Below are 24,380 nucleotides of genomic sequence, written 5' to 3' on the forward strand. Positions count from 1 at the left end.
GTCATGCTGGCCACATGACCCGGAAGCTCCCTCAGCCAGTAAAGCGAGATGAGCACCGCAACCCCAGAGTCAGTCATGATTGCATCTAATGGTCAGGGGTTCCTTTACCTTTATCTTTTATGTTTTCATTTTAAAGTCATTCTTGCCCCCTGAAGTAAATGGGGTTGAAAGATCCATAACTTTGGCCAGGTGTACTCAGACGTTAAAGTCAACAACTTAATGACCTATTTTTTCCCAATTTAATTTAACATTATAAAAGAGAGAAAGAACATCAGTTAAGCATGTACTTAACCCTTCCACTTGGAAAAAATTGAAACAAATGAATTTTGAAGTTTCTCCTGAATCCACAGCTGCAGCCTTGTTTGGACCTTCCTGTGCTTTATTTTCTAAGAAGAATAAGTTGAAATGTCTGTGATACAACATGAATTAGTTTAATCCTATTTTAAGCAATGCTCTGTAGTAGCTTTAAATAGCTTGACCGATATATAAATGATGTGAATTACTCAGTTTTCTCCAATGCAGTGTACAAAATTAGAGACCTCTTCCTTAATTATAAGGAGTATGTTTCTGAAACCTAAAAGGCGTAAATGTAAGCAAAATAATAATTTAGCTTACATTTAACACAGCAGGAAGTTGGATAGAAAATAATACTCTAAAGCAAAACTACTGCTATCTTAACTACTCCAGAGTTGCACTTGATTAAATTATCACAAAGTGTTTCCCTCTGTTTTACTCTATGGATTACTGGTCCACTCAATTTAGCTTTTCAAATGTGAATATTCGAACTTGCCTTTCGTGTTATATACTAGGGTGTGGAAATGTCACCTTACATATGTGGTTATTTCTATCACTCTTGTCTTTCATATGAAACCAAAGGTAAACACACCTTAATATTATAAGAACTAAAATTGTTGCAGAGAGCTTTTAGCAAAATTCAGACACCTCATTTATTAATTATCTCATTTATAAATTGATAGAGTTACTAGTTTGGTAAGTCAGCAGATTGCAACAGACACTCAAAAAAGTCTCTCACAATATCCTTGCTGGTGAAATAGTAAATGTGGGCTGAATTACACTACTACCATGTCAATCCACAGCTATTTGAACAAATGGATTCAATGAGGATATAGAGGGGATGCTTATCAAATCTGCAGATAACACAAAACTCAGAGGACTAGTAAACTCAATAGATAACAAAATCAAGATTGAAAACTATCTTGACAGGTTGGATACTTGGTTGAAAACAAGATAAATTAAATTCCTATATTTAGGTTCAAAAAATCAAAAGGATACATACAGGATTAAAGAGATCTGTTTGACAGGATCTAAAACTCTTAGCTGATGACAACATGAATATAAACCAGCAATTCAGTGCACTTGCTAATTATAAGCTCTAATAACTGAAGCACAGAGTCAAGATTGCTAGTTGTAATGTTGTTGTTGTTTAGCCATTTAGCCGTGTCTGACGCTTCGTGACCCCATGGACCAGAGCACGCCAGGCACTCCTGTCTTCCACTGCCTTCCACAGTTTGGTCAAACTCATGCTGGTAGCTCCGAGAACACTATCCAACCATCTTGTCCTCTGTCGTCCCCTTCTCCTTGTGCCCTCCATCTTTCCCAACATCAGGGTCTTTTCCATGGAGTCCTCTCTTCTCATGACGTGGCCAAAGTATTGGAGCCTCAGCTTCACGATCTGTCCTTCCAGTGAGCACTCAGGGCTGATTTCCTTAAGAATGGATAGGTTTGATCTTCTTGCAGTCCATGGGACTCTCAAGAGTCTCCTCCAGCACCATAATTCAAAAGCATCAATTCTTCAGCGATCAGCCTTCTTTATGGTCCAGCTCTCACTTCCATACATCACTACTGGGAAAACCATAGCTTTAACTATACGGACCTTTGTTGGCAAGGTGATGTCTCTGCTAGGTGTAATACTTCCCTTTATTCTGAACTGGTTCGGCCACTTCAGAATACAGTGTCCTGTTCTGGGCAGCACATTTTAAGAAGGACATTGACAAATTGGAGCATGTCTAGATGAGGGTGACCAGGATGGTGATGCATGTATAAACCAATCCTTGCAAGAGATAGGTGAAAGAGCTAGGTATGTTTATCCTGAAGAGATGAAAATTAAGGGAAAGCATGATAACAGTCTTCAAATATCTTAGCAGCTGTCACACAGAAGATGGTGTAGACATGTTCTTGCATTGAATGTATCATCTAGTTGGCCCTGAGAAATCCCTGCCTATTTTAAACCCTCTGGGAGGGAAGCAGTCTTATCTCAACTGTACCGAGGTTTGGAAAAAAACCAGGAGACATTCCAGCTGTTTTTAATCTTCTCCAAGCTGCAGCACCAACGAACCTTTGTGGGAAATGGTGTTGGGCATTCTCCTTGCCTGAAGGCAAACACTCTCTCCTAGACATTTGTGAATGTCTAGATGTCCAGTCAAAGGAATGCACACATGAACATATTATCAAAAGACCCAACACAAAAGCACAGCTGAATCAAATAAGCTGTTGCAAGAGAAACATTTTTTAATTCAAGCAGGGACAAATGTCATGCTTTCAATGTCTATTTTCTTTTTAACGTAACTATGAGGTACATCAAAATTGTTCAAAATAGGAGCCAGGGTGGTAGAGAAGTGAGATTCAAAATGGTGGTTCATGGGCAGAGCTGGTGCTCAACATACAGTGGGACACCATCCACCTTCTTTTCCGGTGGACCTAACAACAGTCTGCTTCTTTTTTGTGGTCATAATTGAATCTGGCCTAATTTGAAGCAACAACATCCCACTTCCTCCCCTGCCCCATCTAAATGAAACCACTCCACTTCATTTTTTTCCTTCCACTTCTAGGACTGGGTAAGTCAATTACTATACACCATGACCTGTATATACTGGGAAGACTCTGCATATGAGATAGTAAAGGTCACTGTTTCTAACAGGCTAATTTTGAGGAGGGAGAAAGAATTATTGTGGCTATTGGGAGTCAGAAACCGCTGTCAATCTACTGTGACTCATCCAGTGAACTACAAGTAAATAACAATCTGTCTTCTGCCTATCCTGTTTGAATGAATGAACCCCGTTTGAATGAATATCCAAACAGTATTTGTTTTAAAAAAATTAAAAGTAGAAGAGAATTAAACAAGCTAGGTTTGTAAGCTTTTTATCAACCTGTGCTACTGTGCCCTTAACAACAGTTCGATCTGCAGAGATTCACAGAAGAGGATGTTTAGGTTCGTTCTTGAAAAAGTTTCACTTACTAATGTCTGTAAATCTAACTATTGTTAAGCAAACAGGATGAGACCCATCCAGTTTTTTCCTGATCATTTGGCAATGCTATAATGAATATTTCAAGATATACGTTCATATTAATCCTTGAATTAATCTTTTCTTATGTAGGTGAATATATAAAAAACTGGAGGCCAAGATACTTCCTATTGAAGACAGATGGCTCTTTCATAGGCTATAAGGAAAAGCCGCAAGATGTGGATCTACCATATCCTCTTAACAACTTTTCAGTAGCAAGTGAGTATCTTCAGTAACCACTCAAATTTTATTTTAACGGATCACCAAACTCACAGTACACTGAAAAACTTTGGAAAGACATAGGTTTTAGTGTTGTCTTTTAAATATCTTTTGGTTTGGTTAGAAATTTGAAATATTTTCCCCCCAAGTCCAGCTCCTGTATGAAGTTTCATACACAAAATAGTTATTAGATCCCCAAACTCTGATAACTGGAAACATCTGCTGAAACCTGTATATTTTATATAGGATTGCTATGTATGCAAAACTCACATACATATCTATATATGGAAGTTAAGTGGAGCCTTCTCCATATTTAAAAATAAGTTTTTAATAGAAATGCAATATGATGTTCCAAGCAAATCTAAAAAAAAGATGAAATACATAAGTTGCTTTGCTAAGGTGGTGTAATATTTGCATCACAGTGTTGCTATTCACATTAATATTTCTTGGTTTACAAAAAATAAGGATCCATTCATTCTGTTTCCTAGGAAAATGTTGATGTTAAGTCATTAATCATAGTAAGTTTAACAGTGAAATTATTTTAATCTGTTTCAAGGATCATAACAGAAAAGTTTTCTGGGGAAAAAGAACATCAATAGTTTAGTATATCAGAAATGCTGCTTTACAACTGCAATTTATCAGCAGTTTCAGTGCCCTAAAATCTTGATTGGATGTGGTGGCATTGAGTGTTATGAATGAATGGATGAATGAATGAATGAATAGAAAGAGAATGGTAGGGTTGCCATATTTCAAAAAGTGGAGCTTTTTTTGGCAAAGTTGTCTAGTATATAGTAGATATGGATCTAGACAACACATTACTTAAAGGGCTACATCCTTTGATGCATAAGCACTTAATCCTGAGTAGAATGGATTGTGGTGCTGGATGATTAAGATGTTATGATGTTGTACTGAATCCTGAATTTTCAGACACCACCTTGTAGTGGGTGGTGGATCTTTTTGAACTACAGAGTAGTGCCTCTGTATGATTTGTGGTGACCCTGTTGGTTGTGGGCTGCTGTACCCTCAGTCCTTGGGGGGTGGATGCAATTTCATGCTATCATGTAGGGAACACTTCTAAGTGTATAGTTTGGTATATTCTTAAGCTTATTTGAACTTCCAGTTCAAAGGGGGTATTTGGGGAATGTCACACACCTCTCATTTTATTTATTTTGATTACAAGTCAAGTAGACCTCCAAAATGACAAGATAAAAAAGTCACACCCAGGCACTTTATAAGATCAAAAAATGCCATACCCATGCACTTTTCTTGAAAGAATCCACACAGAACATTCTGTCAGTAAAAATAATGTTAATATTCCATGCACACAAAACCAAGAATATGGTCATATCAGTCCCCATTAATAATGCAGTAATGTTTCAGAAACTTAGTAGATTTTACAAATGAGGATTTTTGTACGTGCTGCTCTTAATTTGAAAACTCACTATAATGCGTAACCTATATTGCAAAATAAAAAAATATGTAAGTACTAGGTCAGTCGCAATACCTAATAGTGGAAATAATAGCTTCCAGTGAGCCACAAGGAAGCATAACTTTATTGCTATTATTATTTATTTTTATTGCTTCTATTTAACATGTGTTAGCATGTTAATACAGTATGTTTTGTAGTTCAAAACCTATAGCAAATAATATACCAATATAGCTGTGTTTGCTGACACTTCCTCAGCTACAGAAGCAGTTGAACTATATAATTCTGCCCTGCCCCCTTTTTTATCTGTAGAAACTTTAGATGCTAGTGCATATATTGTGTCTCTCTCCCCCTAAAGAGCTTAGAAGGATTCTGACAGGATTTAGAATTTTCTAAAAATACTCACCTGCTTGTGTATTTGTTTAAGTGTTTTATTGTTGTAAACGCCCTGGGTTTTCTTCTGAGAGCAGAAATGCAGTGTATAAATGACTTGTTAAAAATGCCCAAGGAACCATAGCAGGAGGGGGCCCTGGAAAATGAGTGCAAGCAAAGGTTCTTTGGGTTGAGCAAGCATACAAGTTGCACTTCCCTTGCAGTTGTAGACATCACTTCTGGGACTTAAGCTGCTCTGTAGAATTGCACATTAAGATAAAGATAATTTCAAATATTTATCATGGATTGACATCCCCATAGAATGCCTAAAATTGTTGAACTGAACGTATGCACTTAGTAAGCTTCACTTAGGCCAGAGCTACACATTACATGAAATGTGTGGTAGCTGCCAAATGCAGCAACCACATGTTTAATTTCTCCCTCTGTAACATCTTGAGGTGTGCTTCTTTGATCCCACTGAACATTCTTGGCTGCTGCTGTCAGGGAAATGAGCATTTCCATGATGTCAAGACCTAGGTAAGTTATCTTCAGAATTACAGAGGGAGTGAAGCTAATTTACCATACGGTAGCCTTTTTGCAGAAGCTGACAAATGTAATGCGTAGTTTTGGCCTTAGGAGAGCATCATATTGTATATATGTTGGTTCTTGAAATAGACTGTTCTTAACCATGTTGAGAAATGTTAATAAAAAAAACCTCTTTAAATTATTAAATGTCCTTAATGGAGGACATTAAATGTCCTTAATGGGGAAAACTATGCTGGAGGTTAAATAGTTAAACATTTAACAATTCAAACTTTAAACTTTTAATAATTTCTGAACAGATGATATGTTTTTTTGGTAGCTTTTTTTTTGGAACTGGCAGGTTTTAGGCCGTCTAATTGGCTTCCCAGCTTTACAGAGTAATTACAGCTTCAAGCAAACTTTGTCATCTGTGGTTCAGAATGGTGTAAGATAAACAAAATGTTTTGATATACAGCTTGTAGTTAAGAGCTGTTCAGGAGAGTTTAACATAACCGTGTCATTTAGAGACTAGTGCAGTTTTTGTTTCAAGCCAATAGTTGCAATATTACAATATTTTTGAGTGTGCCAGACATTTTAGGGATGTGGTAAGGAAAATCACTGGCATTTTTACACATAATTCTAAACCATGGTTTAGTGCTGCATGCATGAGCCTCTCCTCCTTTGGCATGGTCACAATAGATTAGAAGCTTTTGCTTTTAAACTGTCCAGAGCCCTTTTTGTGTCCAAATTTAGGAAACTCTGGACATTTTAAAGTATAATATAGCCAGGCCAGGCTCAAACTTGTGTTTTTAGTTCTAAAGTGTGGGTGGAGATATGCCATAGCAAGATGGGAGATGGGAGCACACAAGCATAAACCTCTTTTTTTTTGTGCTAAATTATGGTTTAATGTTACATCTAAGACAAAACAGTTGTTTCATGTTATAGAAATGATCCCAGTGGTTCAGAAAACCTTTAAAAAAATGTTCACCATCCTGGCCATGGAACAGAAAAAGGGGGAACTTTTTCACACTTGGAATATTTTGCTAACATCATATTCCTATTTATTATTGTGACAGTGTTTGATCACTCCAGTTATTAAATTCTTAAAACTCTTATGACTGCAAATGTCTTGAATAATACTTAGAATGAAAGCTGTAAAATAATGATCCATATTTCTTGGTTGTAGATAACTATCATGCTGGGCCTTCCTGTTTTTATTGGCTTGCTCATCTTTTTCAGTGATACTCTAGAGTTCCAACTGTTTTTTAATTGAGATTCATCTTTTTAATTACATTTGTTTATGTATAGCAGCAAACTTGAAGAGGAGATGATTGCAGTGTTCACTTGGTAGTGACCCAGCAATGGCTTGAACATTGTGAGCCAGTACTGATCGCCAGATTAATACATTTTGTACATTTCCTTATTTTCCAACATTCTTTTTCTATAGGTCCATACAGTTTTCATTTGTTTATAAAGAATATTATAATAGTTCTTCATAGCTTTGTTTATTTAAGGGGAAGACATCTAGCTCAGAGATGGAGTCCCATGCTATGGATGCATAAGAGTTCAGGTTCAAACATTATTAAGCATGATTATCATAATCAAAAGCTTGGGAGAAGAGATACATCTTAACTTGGTGGTGAAAGTATGCTAATGTCAGCGCAAGACAGCTCTTGCTGGGAAGAGCATCCCATAGATGAAGGGCCCCTACTGAAAAATGCCCTTTCCCTTGTTGCCACTCTCCAAAGCTCTCTGATAGGGGACATCAGGAGAAGGGCTTAAGATGATGAACTTAGTGAGTTTTAACATGCATGTATGTGAAAATTTGATCATTCTATTTATCCATAGAACAATACAAAGTAATTGAGTGGCTTTATTTATTTATTTGATACATGTCACCTTCAACATAGATTTATGCTCCATCGGTGGCTGACAGAGTAGTGAGAAACAAAATGTACATTTTTTAAAAAAACAACAATGCATACGAACTAATGCAGCAAATTAAAACAGCAACAGCTGATAAACTCAAACTGTTCTAAGTTACATAATGGTTATGATAGCAGTGCTTAGAAGCCTGGAACAACACAAATGTTTTTGTCTGGTACATAAATGACAGTAGTGAGATCTCTAAGTGGGCATCCTTGGAAAGGGCATTCCAAAGGTGACGAGCCACCACAGAAAAGACTCTCCAGTTGCTACCTTCCACGCTGTAGGGACATGCAGAGAAAGACTTGGGATGATCTAAATGGATGAGCAGATTTAAGAAGGAAGTGCAACGGATATCTGGGTCCTAAGCCATGTAGAATTTCAAAGGTTAAGAGTAGCATTTTGAATTGAGCTCTGAAATTCACCGGCATCATTAGAGTTGTTTCACTACCACCAACCTAGCAGGGACCTCACCTGTTTTCCAAGATGTTTATAGTCATAGGCTATGAGATTACATCTGCAAGAGATTACATCCCTTGGCTGCAGCTCACCAGGCCCTGTAGATTTGAATTAATTTAAAGTTCCCTTGCTACTGCTTTTCCTAGCATGGGCTGCAGCTCCCTCCTTGCATCATTCATTCTAGTAATGCAGCCTTAAGTACTAATGTGTAATAATGTGTTGGATTGATATAAAAGGTATATGTACTTGGAACATATCCCCATATCCCCAAACTAGTTCATATCCCCGTATTATTAAAAAGCAGCATCTTAAAAATGTTTCTCCACCCCCCTCCCCAGAATGCCAGCTAATGAAAACAGAGAGACCAAAACCAAACACATTTATTATCCGATGTCTTCAATGGACCACTGTGATAGAAAGGACATTTCACGTAGATACGCCAGAAGAACGGTAAGAAATGAATGAAAGTGTTTCTTGTTATATAGGCAAACTTCTATAAGGAAAATATTTGCTGCAACTTCTAGTTTTGTGTGACACTTTCAGACTTCGTGTGCATTTCTTTCAAAAGATGTGAATAAGTATACGCAAAATATTTCTAATTCATGGATAGCATCTTTAATATTTTTATAACATTTTAGTTGGCTTTATAATATTTCAGTCTTGTGTATTAGTACATAGTTAGTTTATTTAATTAAAAATGTGTGTTTTACCCTATAAGTATCAACATACAGGAAGATATAGTAGTTGATGTTGATTGCAAGTTTGCAATTTATTGTAATAATGTATTGTAATTCATTAATGTTGAGTTCTGTTGTATTTTGCATTGTCAGTTGGGTTCTGGTAACCACTGGTTGCTAAACTGCATATTGATTTGTGTTTCCTTTCATTATTCTCTACATTTAACTTTATCCCTAACTTTATTGGTGTATTCATAAATTTAATGTATTCTAATTGTTCTTATACCTTGATTCTAAATATTAGTCAGAAGAAAAATTCCAGTACCATCAATTAATTGACACACTTTTCAAGGTCCCCGTACTACTTAGAGCAAATACTGATTCTCCTAGTTATTCCACTTCCCCTGTTAAGTGAATATAGTTGCCTGTCCAAGCATGAAACGGGGTGATTCGCTTCAGTAGTATTGACTAGGAAATAGCTGACCCAGCTTGACAAAGCATGAAAAACCTATGTTTTTTGTAGTATGCTACTACCTTACAGTATCAGCCAGTGATTTCCTCAGCAGGAGTGCTGTGGAAGGGTCTGACGTGTGCCTATGAAAACTTAACCAATGCTCTATGCCCAGAGTGGGGAGGAAGCATTGAGCCCATCCCTCTCTACCGGCTACTGAGCAGGGGTATCTTAAGGAGGAGGGAATAAAGATGTTTTTGGGTGTATTATTGTTTTTGTTGGTTTGTATGTGTTTGTGGTTCGAGGACCCGACCCCCGCGAAGTGAAATGAAGACACAGGGACACGTGATATAAGGTTAATGGGCTAGAAAAGGCCACAACTTTATTGATTACAGCAATGAAAAGGTATTGGCTTAGGCATTGGATCGCAAACAGGTGGGTTTATTCACCAGTAGGTGGAGCCTGTTGATGCTAATCCAACTATAGGCTCACCCCTGATGTCACTGAGGGTCGTGCCATGGCCTCCCGCCAAGCAGGCATCGGACAGAATACACGACCGCCAGATTCCTTTAACGGAATACCCCTAAAAATTGAAGGCATAGGCGATGGCCACACCTAGCACTTCGACACACCACAACACATTATTCCAATGCCTAACCTACCCACCAATACCACAGAAAGTTGTGACGATTGCTACGAGGTAGGCGAAAAAACCAAAAAGCCTAATGCCAAATGGAAAAACTCCAACCAGGCCCCCCGGGCAACCAGGGCGACCAACCTAAGGTCCATAGCAAGGCCAATGACCTAACCCTAACTCAAAGGGAGTGGAGGGTGGGTGACTCGCAGAGGACGACGACGAAGAATGAGGCCGGGGAGAGGCTGGCGCTGCAGCAAAAGGCTGCTGGACACGCCCCCTCCGTGGCACCTGGTTGGATGGCCACGGGGGGGGGGCGTGAGCCCCCTGCTAGGAGCGGTGCTCGGGCTCCCACCCACAACCACTCCCCTCTCTTTCAGGGAGGAGAGTCCTTCTGTGATTTTATATTGTAAACCACACTGTGATCTTTAGATGAGGGGCAGTATAGAAATTTAATCAATACTAATAATTTTTATATAAACTATATAGTATCAGGATATTGCAGGTCTGGGTTTTTTTAATTCAGAAAAGCTTTTGGGTAAAGAGCATGCCTTTAAAGGATATTGTAGATCATTTGTCCTGAGCACAAAGCTCCAACATAGCGTAAAAGACTGGACAGGATACACAGACATTTGCAATACCATTCAATTCTTATGAAATAGTCTTTTGCTGTAGATCTTTGAATATGTGGTATTTGGTCCAGTTGATTCCTTACATCTGCTGTTAAGCATGTAGCTCTCTCATGGGCACAGCTTTCTGATCATGGGAAATCTGCCTATGGAAAGTCAGCGCAAAAGGAAATACCTGAGCACAGGAAAGGCAAATGCAGTAGATGATTTGATTGCCCTCCATTTTTTCTATATTTTACACGGTTTATGTATGTATTCCCTCATGTCCCTTTTAGTTGAATATTTATGAAATGTATTTATTAATAAAACTGACTTATTTTTGATAGGGAAGAATGGACAGAAGCCATCCAAGCAGTAGCAGACAGGCTTCAGAGGCAAGAAGAAGAAAGAATGAACTGTAGTCCAACCTCACAGATTGATAATATAGGAGAGGAGGAGATGGATGCTTCCACAACCCACCATAAAAGGAAGGTAATTGGAGATTCCTTCCTACATTTTAAAAGTGTGATCTTACTGCATTGGCATATTTCAGCTTGTAATTTATGGTGAGCTCAGTTCTCCAGTAATTTTGTGAATTTCATTATAAGAAATTTGGAAAGCTCAAATTCCAGAAATTCTAATGGCAGCATTGTGCTTAACTCCTTCTAAATTGCCATTCCATATCAGACACAATGACAAATGATGCTTTGTTCATGATATTGTCATTCTTGTTATTGTAACTGTTAAAATAAATTTAAAGATCTGTATGCCTGGCAACTAAAAATACGCTATCTTTTCGTAAATTATCCCTTCTTCAAACAGAGAACTGTACTGTTAAAATATATTGTATTGATTCTGAAAAGGATTTCCATTTCAGTGGATTGACCCTTACCTTCCGACCCAGTGACCAAGCAGCCTCCAAGACTGCTGTAATCAGTTGCAGTGTTTCCCCACAAAAGGCCACAAGCCCATGGTTTCCTGGCTAGTTGAGAGCTCTTAGCTGTTTGGCAATGGTCACATGACCATGCATCCCTGAGCTATCTTGGGCACAGCTGCCTGTGCTAAGGACAGTCTCATCAGTGCAGCACTGTAACATTTGTGGATCATTTCCATAGATTACACTTGGCATATTTTGGACTTTGCGGTAACTGTAGGATCTTGACTGTGGGGTGTTCGTAAATTGTATCATACCGCAAGTGCAATATTATATTTAGAGCTGATATGAAATGTTTTGCTACAGATGTTGAAATGTGACAGCTAGCTGAAAACTTGCCAAACAATACAAACTGCAGATGGAAAACAATTTTCAGAAGCCAGAATGTAATCAGTGTCAAATATACTTCTTTTAAGACCAATAAATACTGTTTCAGGTGTTACTAACACAACCTTTCATGTAGGTTGTCTTAATATTCAGCAGGTATTAATAGTAGACAAAGAAAATTTTAAAATCATATGAATTTATGTCACCATTCAAAATATCTTCCCATTCAGCTTATACTATGTAAAAATAATTTAAAACCATATTAAATCTCAAACTATATGCTAGTAATAATAGCAGTGGTGAAACATTTCAAATCTTTTAATTCATTTCCATCAGCCAGTTATTCTAATAAAAATAGAGGCTTCTGCCTCTTAGGCACCTTTACTAAAATCAGTAATGAATAAAAACATTTTAGCGCCTTCCTAAATGATAGTAAGGAAGGGGCTGATTGTATCTGTCAAAGCAAGGAATTATTCAGCGTTAATTCATGTCTGTATTATATTAAAGAATAATAGTGCTTGTATTTTCCTTGACTTTTTAACCTCCCAAACCCCTTTATTATTATTTCTTATTTATTAAATTTATATACCGCCCTATACCCACAGGTCTCAGGGCAATTCACAGGATTACATGAAAGCAAACATTTACTGGTAACACTTTTATTATTATTATTAATTGATATGCTGGACAACTTGACTAAAAGGATTTTAGTTGTTAATATTATATCATAGTATATTCAGGGATTTCCAGTGTGATGTGCCCACCAGTACCTCCTATGCCACTTGCAAAAGGTGTTGATAAATATCCCCTCAAAACCCCACAATTCTGCAAGACTGTTAGCTTTTCCTGTTCAGTTCCTGTTTGCACTGACTCAGCCTCTCCTACATTGAGCATACCCCCTTAAATGTGCCTATATTTTGTTGGATACCAGGATTGAACATCTATTCTCCCATCCATTTTAATATCTTAATATCATTGATTGTTGTACATAGTTAATGTTATACATTAGCTTTGTCACATATTTCTATGTCTAAGACCAGTGATTTTTGTAGCAGATGGTACTCTTATGTGAAGAACATAATCAGATTATGAAACAAAGAAAGACAAGTGCTCTGTTCCAAGGAATAAATCTGTACAGGAAACAAAGTATTTATTTAAGTTAAATAAAAAATTGTTTTATCATCATTAATCTGATTTTACTTCAAAGCTTTTTCTTTCAAACACATTTTTAAGTATCAAGAATCCCCCCCTCCCCGATTCTTTTGCCTATTGTGGCATCAGAAAGTGCATAGGAGATCAGGTGGTTCTGCCATGCTTGTGGCATTGGAGCAAAGAGACAAGCCACCCCTGAACCATGTGTGAGTCCACCAACAGCTGTTGGTTCTATTGTGTTTGCATCTGCATGATAATTTTGGTACAATGGAGCCATGTAGACAGGGTGCTGTATTTCAGTGGGCATTATTACTACCGGTAACTTAAGTCCATTGATTTCAGTGGGTCTACCCTGAGTATGGACGCGGGTGGCGCTGTGGTCTAAATCACTGAGCTTAGGGCTTGCCGATCGGAAAGTTGGTGGTTCAAATCCCCGCAACAGGGTGAGCTCCCGTTGTTTGGTCCCAGCTCCTGCCCACCTAGCAGTTCAAAAGTGCAAGTAGATAAATAGGTACAGCTCTGGCGGGAAGGTAAACGGTGTTTCCGTGCGCTGCTCTGGTTCACCGGAAGCGGCTTAGTCATGCTGGCCACATGACCCAGAAGCTGTCTGCGGACAAACGCCAGCTCCCTCAGCCTATATGAGCGCGCAACCCCAGAGTCGTCCGCAACTGGACCTAATGGTCAGGGGTACCTTTACATTTACCTTTCACCCTGAGTATAGCTTAGTGAGACTCATGTTATTGAGAAATCAATTACATGGTAGTGATAAATGATGATAGAAGTTGCAGTCCAATAACTTCTGTAGGGCACCATCTTGGGTTCCCTTGCCCTAGGCTGTTCAGCTGCTTGGAAAATTTCTGAGCCCTACTGATGAGAGCTCTTTAGCTGCAGGAAAAATAAACAAAGAGATGAACTTTGGATTTACTTTCCAAAAGCCCACAGGGACAGAACTTAACAAAACCTTATGAAGCATCCATAGAATACAAGGGGTAGCTTTAACTACTGTGTGGTCTTAATGTGTGTTTTAGTGAGATATTTCTCTTTAAATAAAAGATTAAACTTGAGGATATATATTCGGAAACAAAATAGTGGATAGCTGTCTGTTTAGGGTTCTTTGTAGGCATAAAAAATTCCTGACACTCTAGGTGGCACTGTTGCACTATAGCAGATCAAAAGAGTTTGTTACACCTGGCATTCCAGTTACTAAGGTTCCAAACAATAGTTAACTTTCAAATATTTGGAAAGCTATCATTTATGCCTAACCTATAACTAAAATGTCCCAAGTTCCACCCAACATGGTCAGGTGCAAAAAAGGACATGCTCCTACAACTTGGTTTTGAAGAAAAGGTGATTTGAGCTCACGACAAGCTACAACTTGCTGAAATTCCCTCTTCATTACAAATATTAAAGATTCAGTAACACTGTTCTCTTTCCCGCCTAGCCACCAACAGGGAAACATATTTTAATCAATCCTTAGTTGTCAAAGCTGTCCCCCTTCCTTTTTTTGAAGCTTTTTCTTCAATGAGATTATTCCATAATAAAATCCCTCTTTCTGTTGTGAAACTTCTTATAGCAGACAAGGTTTGTGTACTGGTGTTTTGATTTTCTAAGGCCTTGTTTAGATTGCTGAAATTTTATTTCTGTTCTCTTATAACAGATAAAACAAACAATTTGCAAACTCTGTACTCAAAATAAACAAGCTGATTGTTGGCATTATGCTGCAGTCTGTGACTGGCATGGTATATGATCAGCAGACCATGTACATTCAGAAAATCTGCCCATGTGGAGCTTCAGAGCCAGCAGCATTATGGTGTTAAAGAAAGCTTAGTGAGCTGTCGTATTTCTGTGTCCCTTGGCTCCTCTGCAGTTCATAATCATTTTTAAACTGGCATCAACAGCAATCAGTCAAAGCTAATAATTATTCTTACGTGTAATGTATAGTCACTTATGGAATATAGGATCACTGACATTTTATACATGGGCACATCTCCCGGGTGCAAACAACTGTCCATACATATCGGTTGTTCTTGAAACAAACAAGGGAGCTAAAAATGTGACCTTACAATAGAGGGTTTTTTTCTGTTTGGAACTTCATCCATGTGGTCTATACACTTGTGCCTTTTTCTTGGTAATTGTGGTGTTTCATGGCAGGACAGCAGCATTTTAATGAATACAACATCTGCAAGGTGTAAATCCTATTAATTCCTAGTCTTGTGCTCCATACAGACAATGAATGATTTTGATTACTTAAAACTACTTGGCAAAGGCACGTTTGGCAAAGTTATTCTGGTTCGAGAGAAGGCAAGTGGAAAATATTATGCTATGAAGATTTTGAAAAAGGAAGTTATCATTGCAAAGGTACACTTCTATACTTAATACACTATTACTTGTAAATATACCTGGGTGCTGAAAATAGCTTAAATTGAGACTGTTGCTGATGACCCAAGTGGGTTGGATAACCTCACTCTTTGTGTGACGGAGGCAGGAGAGCAAAGAACTCAGTGAGGCAGGATCAGTCCTCTCAGTTTTCTCTCTCCTGCCTGACAGATCCAATCGTTTTCTCCCAGCTCTCACTGATCTTCCTTTCAGTTAAGTTCTTCTACTTTCAAATATTCATTATTTTTCTGGTGTTTTCCAGTTCCCTCCTATTCCTATTCCTCTTTCACTTTCCTGTTGTGTTTGATTTCTGACTTTACTCAGTTTTTACTCAGTTTTTTTCCTTCCTCTGCTACAAATCTTGTTTGTATAGACCTTATCTATAAGACAAATCTTGAAAGTTGTCTGCCTGCTAACATAGCAGTAGAATTACTTAGAACAAATTAACAAGTGGTTGAAGCAATCATGATTTGTTAATAGTTTGCAGCAATTTTCACCAGTCCAGGTTGCCCACATGATCCATGGTTGTTTTTTTTTTAGGAGTGACCAAACCATTAGTTAGCATATGAAGCACCCTAAAAAGCTTAAAATTGTGGGTACAGTTAAGTGATTTGCAGAAGCTGTTGTGCTTAAGAAGTGATGGTGGCTGATGGACTCCATATCTGGGTGGGGGTACCTTGGGGGTTAGAGAGGTTGCATAGATATTGAGGACAAATACTTAGCACCTAACTAAACTTAAAAGCATTCCTATTGTCACAGTTGTGTCTTCTAATAGGAAAAAAGTTGTGTGGCCTTTGCCCGTTCTGTCCCCCCCCCCCATCCTCATACCTTGCAAAGATACTGTGGGCACTTAAGTATTGTTGTTGTACAAATATATTTGTTTCAAATATGCATTACTACAGTTATATTTTTTTTACCCTTTAGGATGAAGTGGCTCACACACTTACAGAAAGCAGAGTACTGAAAAACACTAGACATCCTTTTTTGACGGTGAGTATAAATTATGATTTTAAGTGTAAAGCTATATGAGAGGGAAAAGTTACAGGTTCCTGTCATCAGTATAGTACTGTTTCAATCCCTTCTTTGGGGTCATGTTTGACTTTTGCATGAGATATTGGAACATGGTTCATCTCTTAAACTTGCTGTTTCAGAGCCAGTGAAAGCAACATTTGTGTTGCAGTTCACCTTTATGTCAGATTTGAAATCAGTCTTCATACCACTGGGAGGAACGAGTAAATATTGTTGAACAGAACCTTGTCTTCTCTGCCAACTTCCTATTTGACTTTTGTTTTGATTCTTAGGGGTAGAAGGAGGTGATATATTCAGACCCATCTTTCTGTTTTACTGTCCACCAGGTTTGTGAGCCTCTTGTACTTACAGTATAAGAGAAGAGTTTTTTCAAAGATGATGTTTCTCATATTTGTGTCAGATGAATTCCTCTTTTCAGTGCTAGCTGGTGTTTTCACTACCTAATTTTTCACAAGTTTATCTTCAGTATTGGTAAATATAGAAACTGTTAAAATATTCATATCATTAAATAATTAATTCCGTTCTGAAGAATTTCCAGACTTGTATAGGTAGTGACTCTATTCTATCTAAAAAGTCTTTCTCTAAGTAACAAATAATAACCACCAGTTAATGCCAGCCAGTATTCTAAAAGATCTATGTAAACAGGACATATACAGAACCCTGATAAATGCAGCCAGAAAGTACTCTGGAGCCTGATGATTTGCCATGTTGATGTCAGTTCCTTTGGTAAACCCATCCATTGCCAAGACCCAAGACATTTTTGGTCTTGAAGTATTTGCATCACCAGCTATGTTTTGAAGATTTGCCAATTACCGGTGTTAATGTCCACATGATGGTGCTGGACTAAACAGATGGAGGACATCAGCTCTTATCAACTTCATAAACTGACATGTTTATTTAAAAAGGAAATCGAAGCAGTAATGGGACCCTCCTTTACATCCTGATATATGTTTGGATTGCAGTAGTCACAAGAACTATAAATTATGAGATAGGATTTAGAATGTACAAATTACAAATTACATTTCCCCCATCATTCTTTAAATGTTTCAAGGGATAATCAGTTGTGTTACCTTTTGTCCTTTGTTCCCAACTCATTCATCTAACTTATCCTAAGCTGTAAGGGAGTCTGTGGTGCAAAAACTATTAATACTGTCTTTGTACTTGAGAAATTTTCATGTTACAACCCCCCCCCCCCCCCATTCTTCTGTAGTGGCTTCTAATTTGTGGAACTCTTCCCACTCGGTCACTTCTGGTGTTTTAGGATGAGTGTTTAGGAAAACACCCATATGTTTTCAACAGATCTTTGGGTTTCAGTGGATGTTGTATTGGATGAATGCTGCTTTTGAACCTGTTGTAGTGGTAGTTTTAACTGTAAGATTGTTTTAATAGATTTGTGGAGTGAGATGGGACATGTGTTTGTTTTATTATTTTTAACCTGATTGTAGCCTCTTTTGATAGAAATAAAAGAAAAGCAGGATATAAATGTATCAAAATAAAAGAATAAATATACAGACTTGGTTAGATATTGATATTCAGATTCAAATGTTTGGAATCTTTCATTAATTCTATGACCATTTAAAAATATATTTTGTCCCAATTCTTGGATTTGCAGTCAGAACTGCTCACATCGTATATAGGTATTTGTCAGCATGTGGTATAACTCTTGAGTTTTCAAGAATTTAATTGGTTTGCATACTGATTGAACTTGCTTTCAGTTGAATACTCTTTCTTGCCAAAAGAGATTATGCTTTTATTCACCTTATTTCTACAATCCTATGCTTATTGAGGTTGATACCCACCACCATATAAGCAGACATGCCTTTCCCCTCCCCCGCTGCAGTCCCTACCACAATTTGCTTCAGAGAGCCCTCCAACACTCTGGAGTACATGGGGAGACTTTGGGGTGGGGGAGGAGAGGAACGGCAAATCCCATTGTGCTTGTGAAAGTTCATTCCACTGACATCATTGAACATCTTAGTTGGAATAAGTCCTTGATCACAGTGTGGCTTACTTCTTAGCAGAAAGGTACCCAGTTGTGCTGCACATTAATTAAATAAAAAAGATGCAACTAAATCTTATGAAAGCTATTCATAACTGCATTTTTTGTTTGTTTTTTCTTTAAGTCTTTGAAATACTCATTCCAGACAAAGGACCGTTTGTGTTTTGTGATGGAATACGTCAATGGAGGAGAGGTAAGTCAGACAATGTGGTTTGTGGTGCTGTTCTGATCCACACACACCCTTGAATTACAGATCTTCATTTTTTTCTTTGTTCATGTATTCCTTTGTTAAAACCACGAAAACATTAGTTTTAGCTGCTAGGCATGATGGCTGTTTTATATCCAGTATCAGAGGCAATATACCTCTGAATGTCAGTTGCTGGAGATCATGTTTCTGCTCAATGTCCTGTTTATTGTCTTATCATAGGTCACCACAAGAACAGAATGCTAGGTGAACCTTTGGTGTGATTCAGCAGGGCTCTTCTTGTGCTCTTAGTTCATTATATATCACCTGTTAGAAGTTTATAGTGGGGATCCAGGCCCCTCCCTGGCCAAGTGCACTTCTCCTTATGCCAGTTTTTCATAAATAAATAGTGTCTTGAATTATTGCTAAATGGCAAAAAAAAAAAAAGTTGTTACAAACTTTTCTTTCTTGCATCTCAGTGGCCATGTCTAAAAAAATATTGAGCTTCTGAAGATTGCTTTTGGAAATAATAAAACATCACTTTGCTTCTTTTCATACTTTACTTTTGATTTTCCTCAATTTTGTCAGACAGTTTTTCCACCACTTTAGGTGTAGATGCTTCTCTTAAAGTAAATACTTTGTCTCTGTGTGAGGGAGAGTGATTGTTAGTTGTTTGTACTAGAAATAGTCTACTTGCAGACAGGAATCAACTGTCAGAACGTGAAATTGCATCTGGAGGAAACTTGCAAGTTTCAGTCTTCAGTGTCTGGCTCTTACTTGCATACTCATCACTCCCTTCAATGCTCTACAATAGAATATAGTGAAGTTGGTTTTGCTAACCCTAGGTATTGTAAACTAGGGCTAGTGTTGGTGCAGATACAATGCTATACCGGATTTGCATTGTCTGAAAGAAAATATTAACTTCATGTGATTAGGCTGATGAAAATAGTTTCTGAGTGTTCCTGGGAACTTTTATAGCCATGCTTAAGAAATAATTTACTGTACCTGCAATATACCATAGCAGAGCTTTCCAGACTTTTCAAGTTGGTGACACACTTTTTGAACATGCATCATTTTGCGACATAGTAATTCAGTTTTACTAGCAAACTGGAGGTTAAATTTGTGTGACGCACCTACACACTACAGCCAGCACACTAACATGTCATGACACACAGTTTGGAAAGCTCTGTACTGTAGTACCTCGGAGTTGTGTGTATGAATAGTAAACAGTCCCAATGACTTCATTGCTAAAAAATAAAAATAAAAAATGGAGGGAGGGGACAGGGGAAGAAAAAAATTAGAGAATGATGATGATGCACTTTTTTCCTCTGGTAACTGAAGGTTAAATGGGTAGCAAGCAGAATGCCTTAAACAAGATTGGTATATTGATTAAAATGCTGATTTAACAGCTCGTTTTTTCCCCTTGGAAACCTGGAAAAGATAAGCCAGCTGCTATCTAAGAGTGCTGAGTGTCCACTGAGAGTACACTATCTATCATCACAATATGGTGATGAGAGGTGTTTTATGTTTCTGTTAATTTCCCCCACTAAATCAGTAATTATTGCAATCCTGTCCCTGCTGTTTACCCTGCAGCTGTTTTTCCATTTGTCGAGAGAGAGGGTGTTCTCTGAGGATCGCACACGCTTCTATGGTGCAGAAATTGTTTCTGCTTTGGACTATCTGCATTCTGGAAAGATTGTGTACCGTGATCTCAAGGTAAAAAAAGAGAAGTAATCAAAATGTTGTTTTTGAAAAGACCATTGGGACAAACACAAAGTAATTATAAAGTTACACTGTTTTGAGAAAAGTAACTAGCCGAGGAAAAAAAGTGCACTGTAGATTGAAGTTCAGCAAAATACCCAACACCCAATTTCAATCTATAGTATCTGTATTCTGTTATTTATTTAAGCAATTGATATTGAAGGTTGGTCCTTGTTATGTGAATGAAGATGAATATGTATGTTGTGTACTTGGCTGGAATGAGGTGATTCATCATGTGAGTGTTTATATAAGTAAAAAAGGCCCCCATACAGCCACAAAATCTTGTAGTGCAGCAGAACCCTTGGTGCCTTATGTTCGTGAGTTAGCTTCTCCGAGAAAACAATATACAGTCTTTTTATTCCACATGTCCAGTGTAATATTCAATGCATCCTTCAGCCTTCGGTTATAGATAGGTAGTCTTGTGAGTAGGAGGAATATAATTAAAGAATTGAACAGTAGGGTGTAACTGGGTCTTTAGTTGCTTGTTTACCAATTATGGATGTAATGTTCCTCAACCCTTGATCCCAGAAAACAGAATCAAAATGACAGTCCCAAACATATGCCAGTAAGTGCCCATATTAGAGTGGTCCCACCACAGCTATTAGATCCTAGACCCAAGATATGAGCAATCCTGGCTGGTGTGTCAAACGACACTGGTGCACCACTTTGAGAGTGTTCTCCTGTGCGTTGGCAGAAACTGAAGAGAAGGGGCTCAATAGACCAGATTCTCGCTGAAGTATTTTCATGCAAGCACTGACCTCAGCAGAGAAGAAGCAACATAAGGGCAATTCCATGCAGGACTTAGGCTGAGCAATGCATGAGGGCTAAGCTTAGATGTTGTCTGTTATATAGGAACTGGAGCTCTGTTTCAGAAACTGGTTCTGTCTTCACTGAGAGGAGGCTCTTCATTTAAAGGGCCCCAGTCTTCTTCAACAAACTTTCACTCCAATGGGGTAGTGATGAGTGGAATCACTGAGCCAAAGGAGAGTAACACAAGAGTGACATCCACACCATACATTTAAAGCACTTAACTTTATCCAAAGGTTCCTGCGAACTGTATTCTACCCCTCATAGGGCTACAATTCCAAGCTCTCTTAACAAACTACAGTTACTAGGATTCTTTGGGGGAAGCCATCTGTTTTAAATATATGGTGTGAATGTGACCAGCATCTGTAGACCAAGGGGGTACTGACTTCATAGGCTCTTGTTGAAGTGCTTCCAGTAGGTAACTATATGTATATTAGATGTGCTCCAAATCTTAAGTTCTGGCAAGGGGTAACAATATTACTGATCCAGGTTGGCACTACAGTCTGCCACTGCTAAGATTAGGTGGATTTCTGAACCCACAGAAGGAAGTATCTGAATATCTGGAACTCTAGTTTGGGTGTGCTGATACTTCCATGAAATTCTTTTATGAGTTTGCCCATCCTTCTATGCTAATATTCATTTCCAAATATTGTAGTGTAGTAGATCTTGTTTGGCAGAGCATCACAAGAATCCTTATTCACAGATTGGCAAGAGCAATGACATCTGTAATCTCGTTAATTGGCAGATCTCATTTCTCCCCTACAGTTCATAATACAGCAAAGAGTTTTGCATCACAATGAATATAGTTATTTCATATAATCAGACTTCATTTTTTCCTTTAAATTTATAACACAATCTTAGTTATAAGGACTCTGCATCTTTTAAGTACAGTGGTACCTCGGGTTACATACACTTCAGGTTACAGACTCCGCTAACCCAGAAATAGTACCTCGGGTTAAGAACTTTGCTTCAGGATGAGAACAGAAATCGTGCTCCGGTGGTGCGGCAGCAGCAGGAAGCCCCATTAGCTAAAGTGGTGCTTCAGATTAAGAACAGTTTCAGGTTAAGAACGGACCTCTGGAACGAATTAAGTACGTAACAAGAGGTACCACTGTACTTACCCTGAGTAATATGTGCGTACCAGGAAGAGGTTCATCATCACAACTGGTGTTTGGAGAATGTCATATACCATCGTCCCTCTTCCCGTTTTGTAGGATGTTTTGTAAGAATGTGAATCTGGTAGTCTGTGCTCTAGTTTCCATTTTATTTTTATGCCTTTTTAAAAACAGCCTGTGAAAGGTTTTGGGTAGGTTTCACATGACATTGAATGAACAAGGAATAAGTTAATTTTCTCACTGGCACATGGAGGGCAGTCCTGTTTCTTGGGATGGTCCCTCTTTCTTGCTGTGGCAAGCAGGATCCAGAATCTTATTTCCTTCTCAGCCAGGGGAATGGGCCATCCAGTTCACCAGATTGGTTCTGCCTGTTGCTTTGATTGGTTGTGTCCTTCAGGACCTAGTAATATTGGGGGTTCTTTCTTTCTTTCTTTCTTTCTTTCTTTCTTTCTTTCTTTCCTGTACCCCTTCCTTCTGTCTCCAGCCTCTCTCTTTCTTTGGTTCCTAAACTCCAATTCTCTACTTCCCTGCTGCTCCCCTCTCCTCTGTCTCCCTTCTACCCACCTAGAAGCCCTAGCCAGCAGGAAGCAACTAGCTATAGGCAGTGCATGGGGCACCACCCGCCCACCCCCTCCTCATAAGTGTGGTGCGGAATGGCTGCAGGAGAGTGGTGAGGGACAAAGCTTTTGGAAAGAGGAAAGGTGACTGCTTCACTTAGGGCTTCAGTGCCTCCTTGCAGAAATGATTAAAGAGTAGCTGCCAGGAAGGCATGTGGGGGCATGGAGCAGTGATGCTCTTAGTGCTTTAGCATAGCTTTTCTTAAAGCAGTGAAAGGGCAGCTGACCTACATGCAACTCCAATTGCTCAGAAGGCCTGCAGTGGTGTCCAAAGCTCCAGCTGCACCAAGCAGTCATCTCTCCCATCACATAAAGGTAAAGGTACCCCTGCCCGTACGGGCCAGTCTTGACAGACTCTGGGGTTGTGCGCCCATCTCACTTAAGAGGCCAGGGGCCAGCGCTGTCCGGAGACACTTCCGGGTCACGTGGCCAGCGTGACATCGCTGCTCTGGCCAGAGCCAGAGCCAGAGCCGCACACGGAAACGCCGTTTACCTTCCCGCTGGTAAGCGGTCCCTATTTATCTACTTGCACCCGGAGGTGCTTTCGAACTGCTAGGTTGGCAGGCGCTGGGACCGAGCAGCGGGAGCACACCCCGCCGCAGGGATTCGAACCGCCGACCTTTCGATCGGCAAGTCCTAGGTGCTGAGGCTTTAACCCACAGCGCCACCTGCGTCCCTCTCCCATCACATGGATGGTATCAATTTGCAAGCTCCACAGCCATGAGTGGAGCATTGCATTCAGAGCACAGCCACGTGTACGAGCTCTCTTTGTGATGTTTAGTGGGGGTTCATTGGGTAACCAGGTGACCACTTTCATCATTTCCTATTGGGTGAAAGAGGCTACTGTCCACTCATATTGGGCTGTGGGGAAATCACCTGGAGAAGGGGGATAGCAGCTCATTCTCTCTGGTGGACTCTATGTCACAGTACATAGGGCACAGACTCATAGACTTGTAGAATTGGAAGGGACTCCAAGGGTCCAACCCCCTGCAGTGTAGGAACTCAGCTAAAGCATCCATCTAGATCAAGGGAAGTAATAGTGCCACTGTATTCTGCTCTGGTCAGACCTCACCTGGAGTACTGTGTCCAGTTGTGGGTACCACAGTTCAAGAAGGACACTGACAAACTGGAACGTGTCCAGAGGAGGGCAACCAAAATGGTCAAAGGCCTGGAAACGATGCCTAAGGGAGCTGGGCATGTTTAGCCTGGAGAAGAGGAGGTTAAGGGGTGATATGATAGCCATGTTCAAATATATAAAAGGATGTCACATAGAGGAGGGAGAAAGGTTGTTTTCTGCTGCTCCAGAGAAGCGGACACGGAGCAATGGATCCAAACTACAAGAAAGAAGATTCCACCTAAACATTAGGAAGAACTTCCTGACAGTAAGAGCTGTTCGACAGTGGAATTTGCTGCCAAGGAGTGTGGTGGAGTCTCCTTCTTTGGAGGTCTTTAAGCAGAGGCTTGACAACCATATGTCAGGAGT

The 24,380-nt window shown here is 39.1% G+C and overlaps 1 protein-coding gene and 1 long non-coding RNA gene across 9 annotated transcripts in view; one reads left to right on the forward strand and one right to left on the reverse strand.

The window, feature by feature from the left end:
• Positions 1-24,380, forward strand: part of AKT3 (AKT serine/threonine kinase 3) — a 119,335-nt gene that overhangs the window by 64,858 nt on the left and 30,097 nt on the right. For all 6 annotated transcript variants that reach the window (XR_013836947.1, XR_013836948.1, XM_079969523.1 and 3 more), the window contains exons 3-9: positions 3,396-3,521; positions 8,565-8,676; positions 10,944-11,088; positions 15,236-15,367; positions 16,310-16,375; positions 18,538-18,606; positions 20,191-20,313. Coding sequence is in view for 4 of the 6 variants with exons in the window: in XM_079969523.1 (XP_079825649.1) it covers positions 3,396-3,521; positions 8,565-8,676; positions 10,944-11,088; positions 15,236-15,367; positions 16,310-16,375; positions 18,538-18,606; positions 20,191-20,313 (773 nt within the window). In the remaining 2 variants the exon portion in view is untranslated. The remainder of the gene's footprint in view (positions 1-3,395; positions 3,522-8,564; positions 8,677-10,943; positions 11,089-15,235; positions 15,368-16,309; positions 16,376-18,537; positions 18,607-20,190; positions 20,314-24,380) is intronic.
• LOC307212365 lies at positions 10,620-23,127 on the reverse strand. 3 transcript variants are annotated; one of them, XR_013836967.1, is made up of 5 exons: positions 22,287-23,127; positions 16,764-16,854; positions 15,409-15,794; positions 13,766-13,894; positions 10,620-10,763 (listed from the first exon to the last, which is right to left on the reverse strand). It is a non-coding gene; the product is annotated as an uncharacterized lncRNA (long non-coding RNA). The 3 variants fall into 3 exon arrangements; XR_013836968.1 differs by having other exon boundaries at positions 15,409-15,797; XR_013836966.1 differs by lacking the exon at positions 15,409-15,794.

The sequence above is a fragment of the Podarcis cretensis genome (assembly GCF_951804945.1).
Source record: "Podarcis cretensis genome assembly, chromosome: 3".
Taxonomy (NCBI): Eukaryota; Metazoa; Chordata; class Lepidosauria; order Squamata; family Lacertidae; genus Podarcis; species Podarcis cretensis.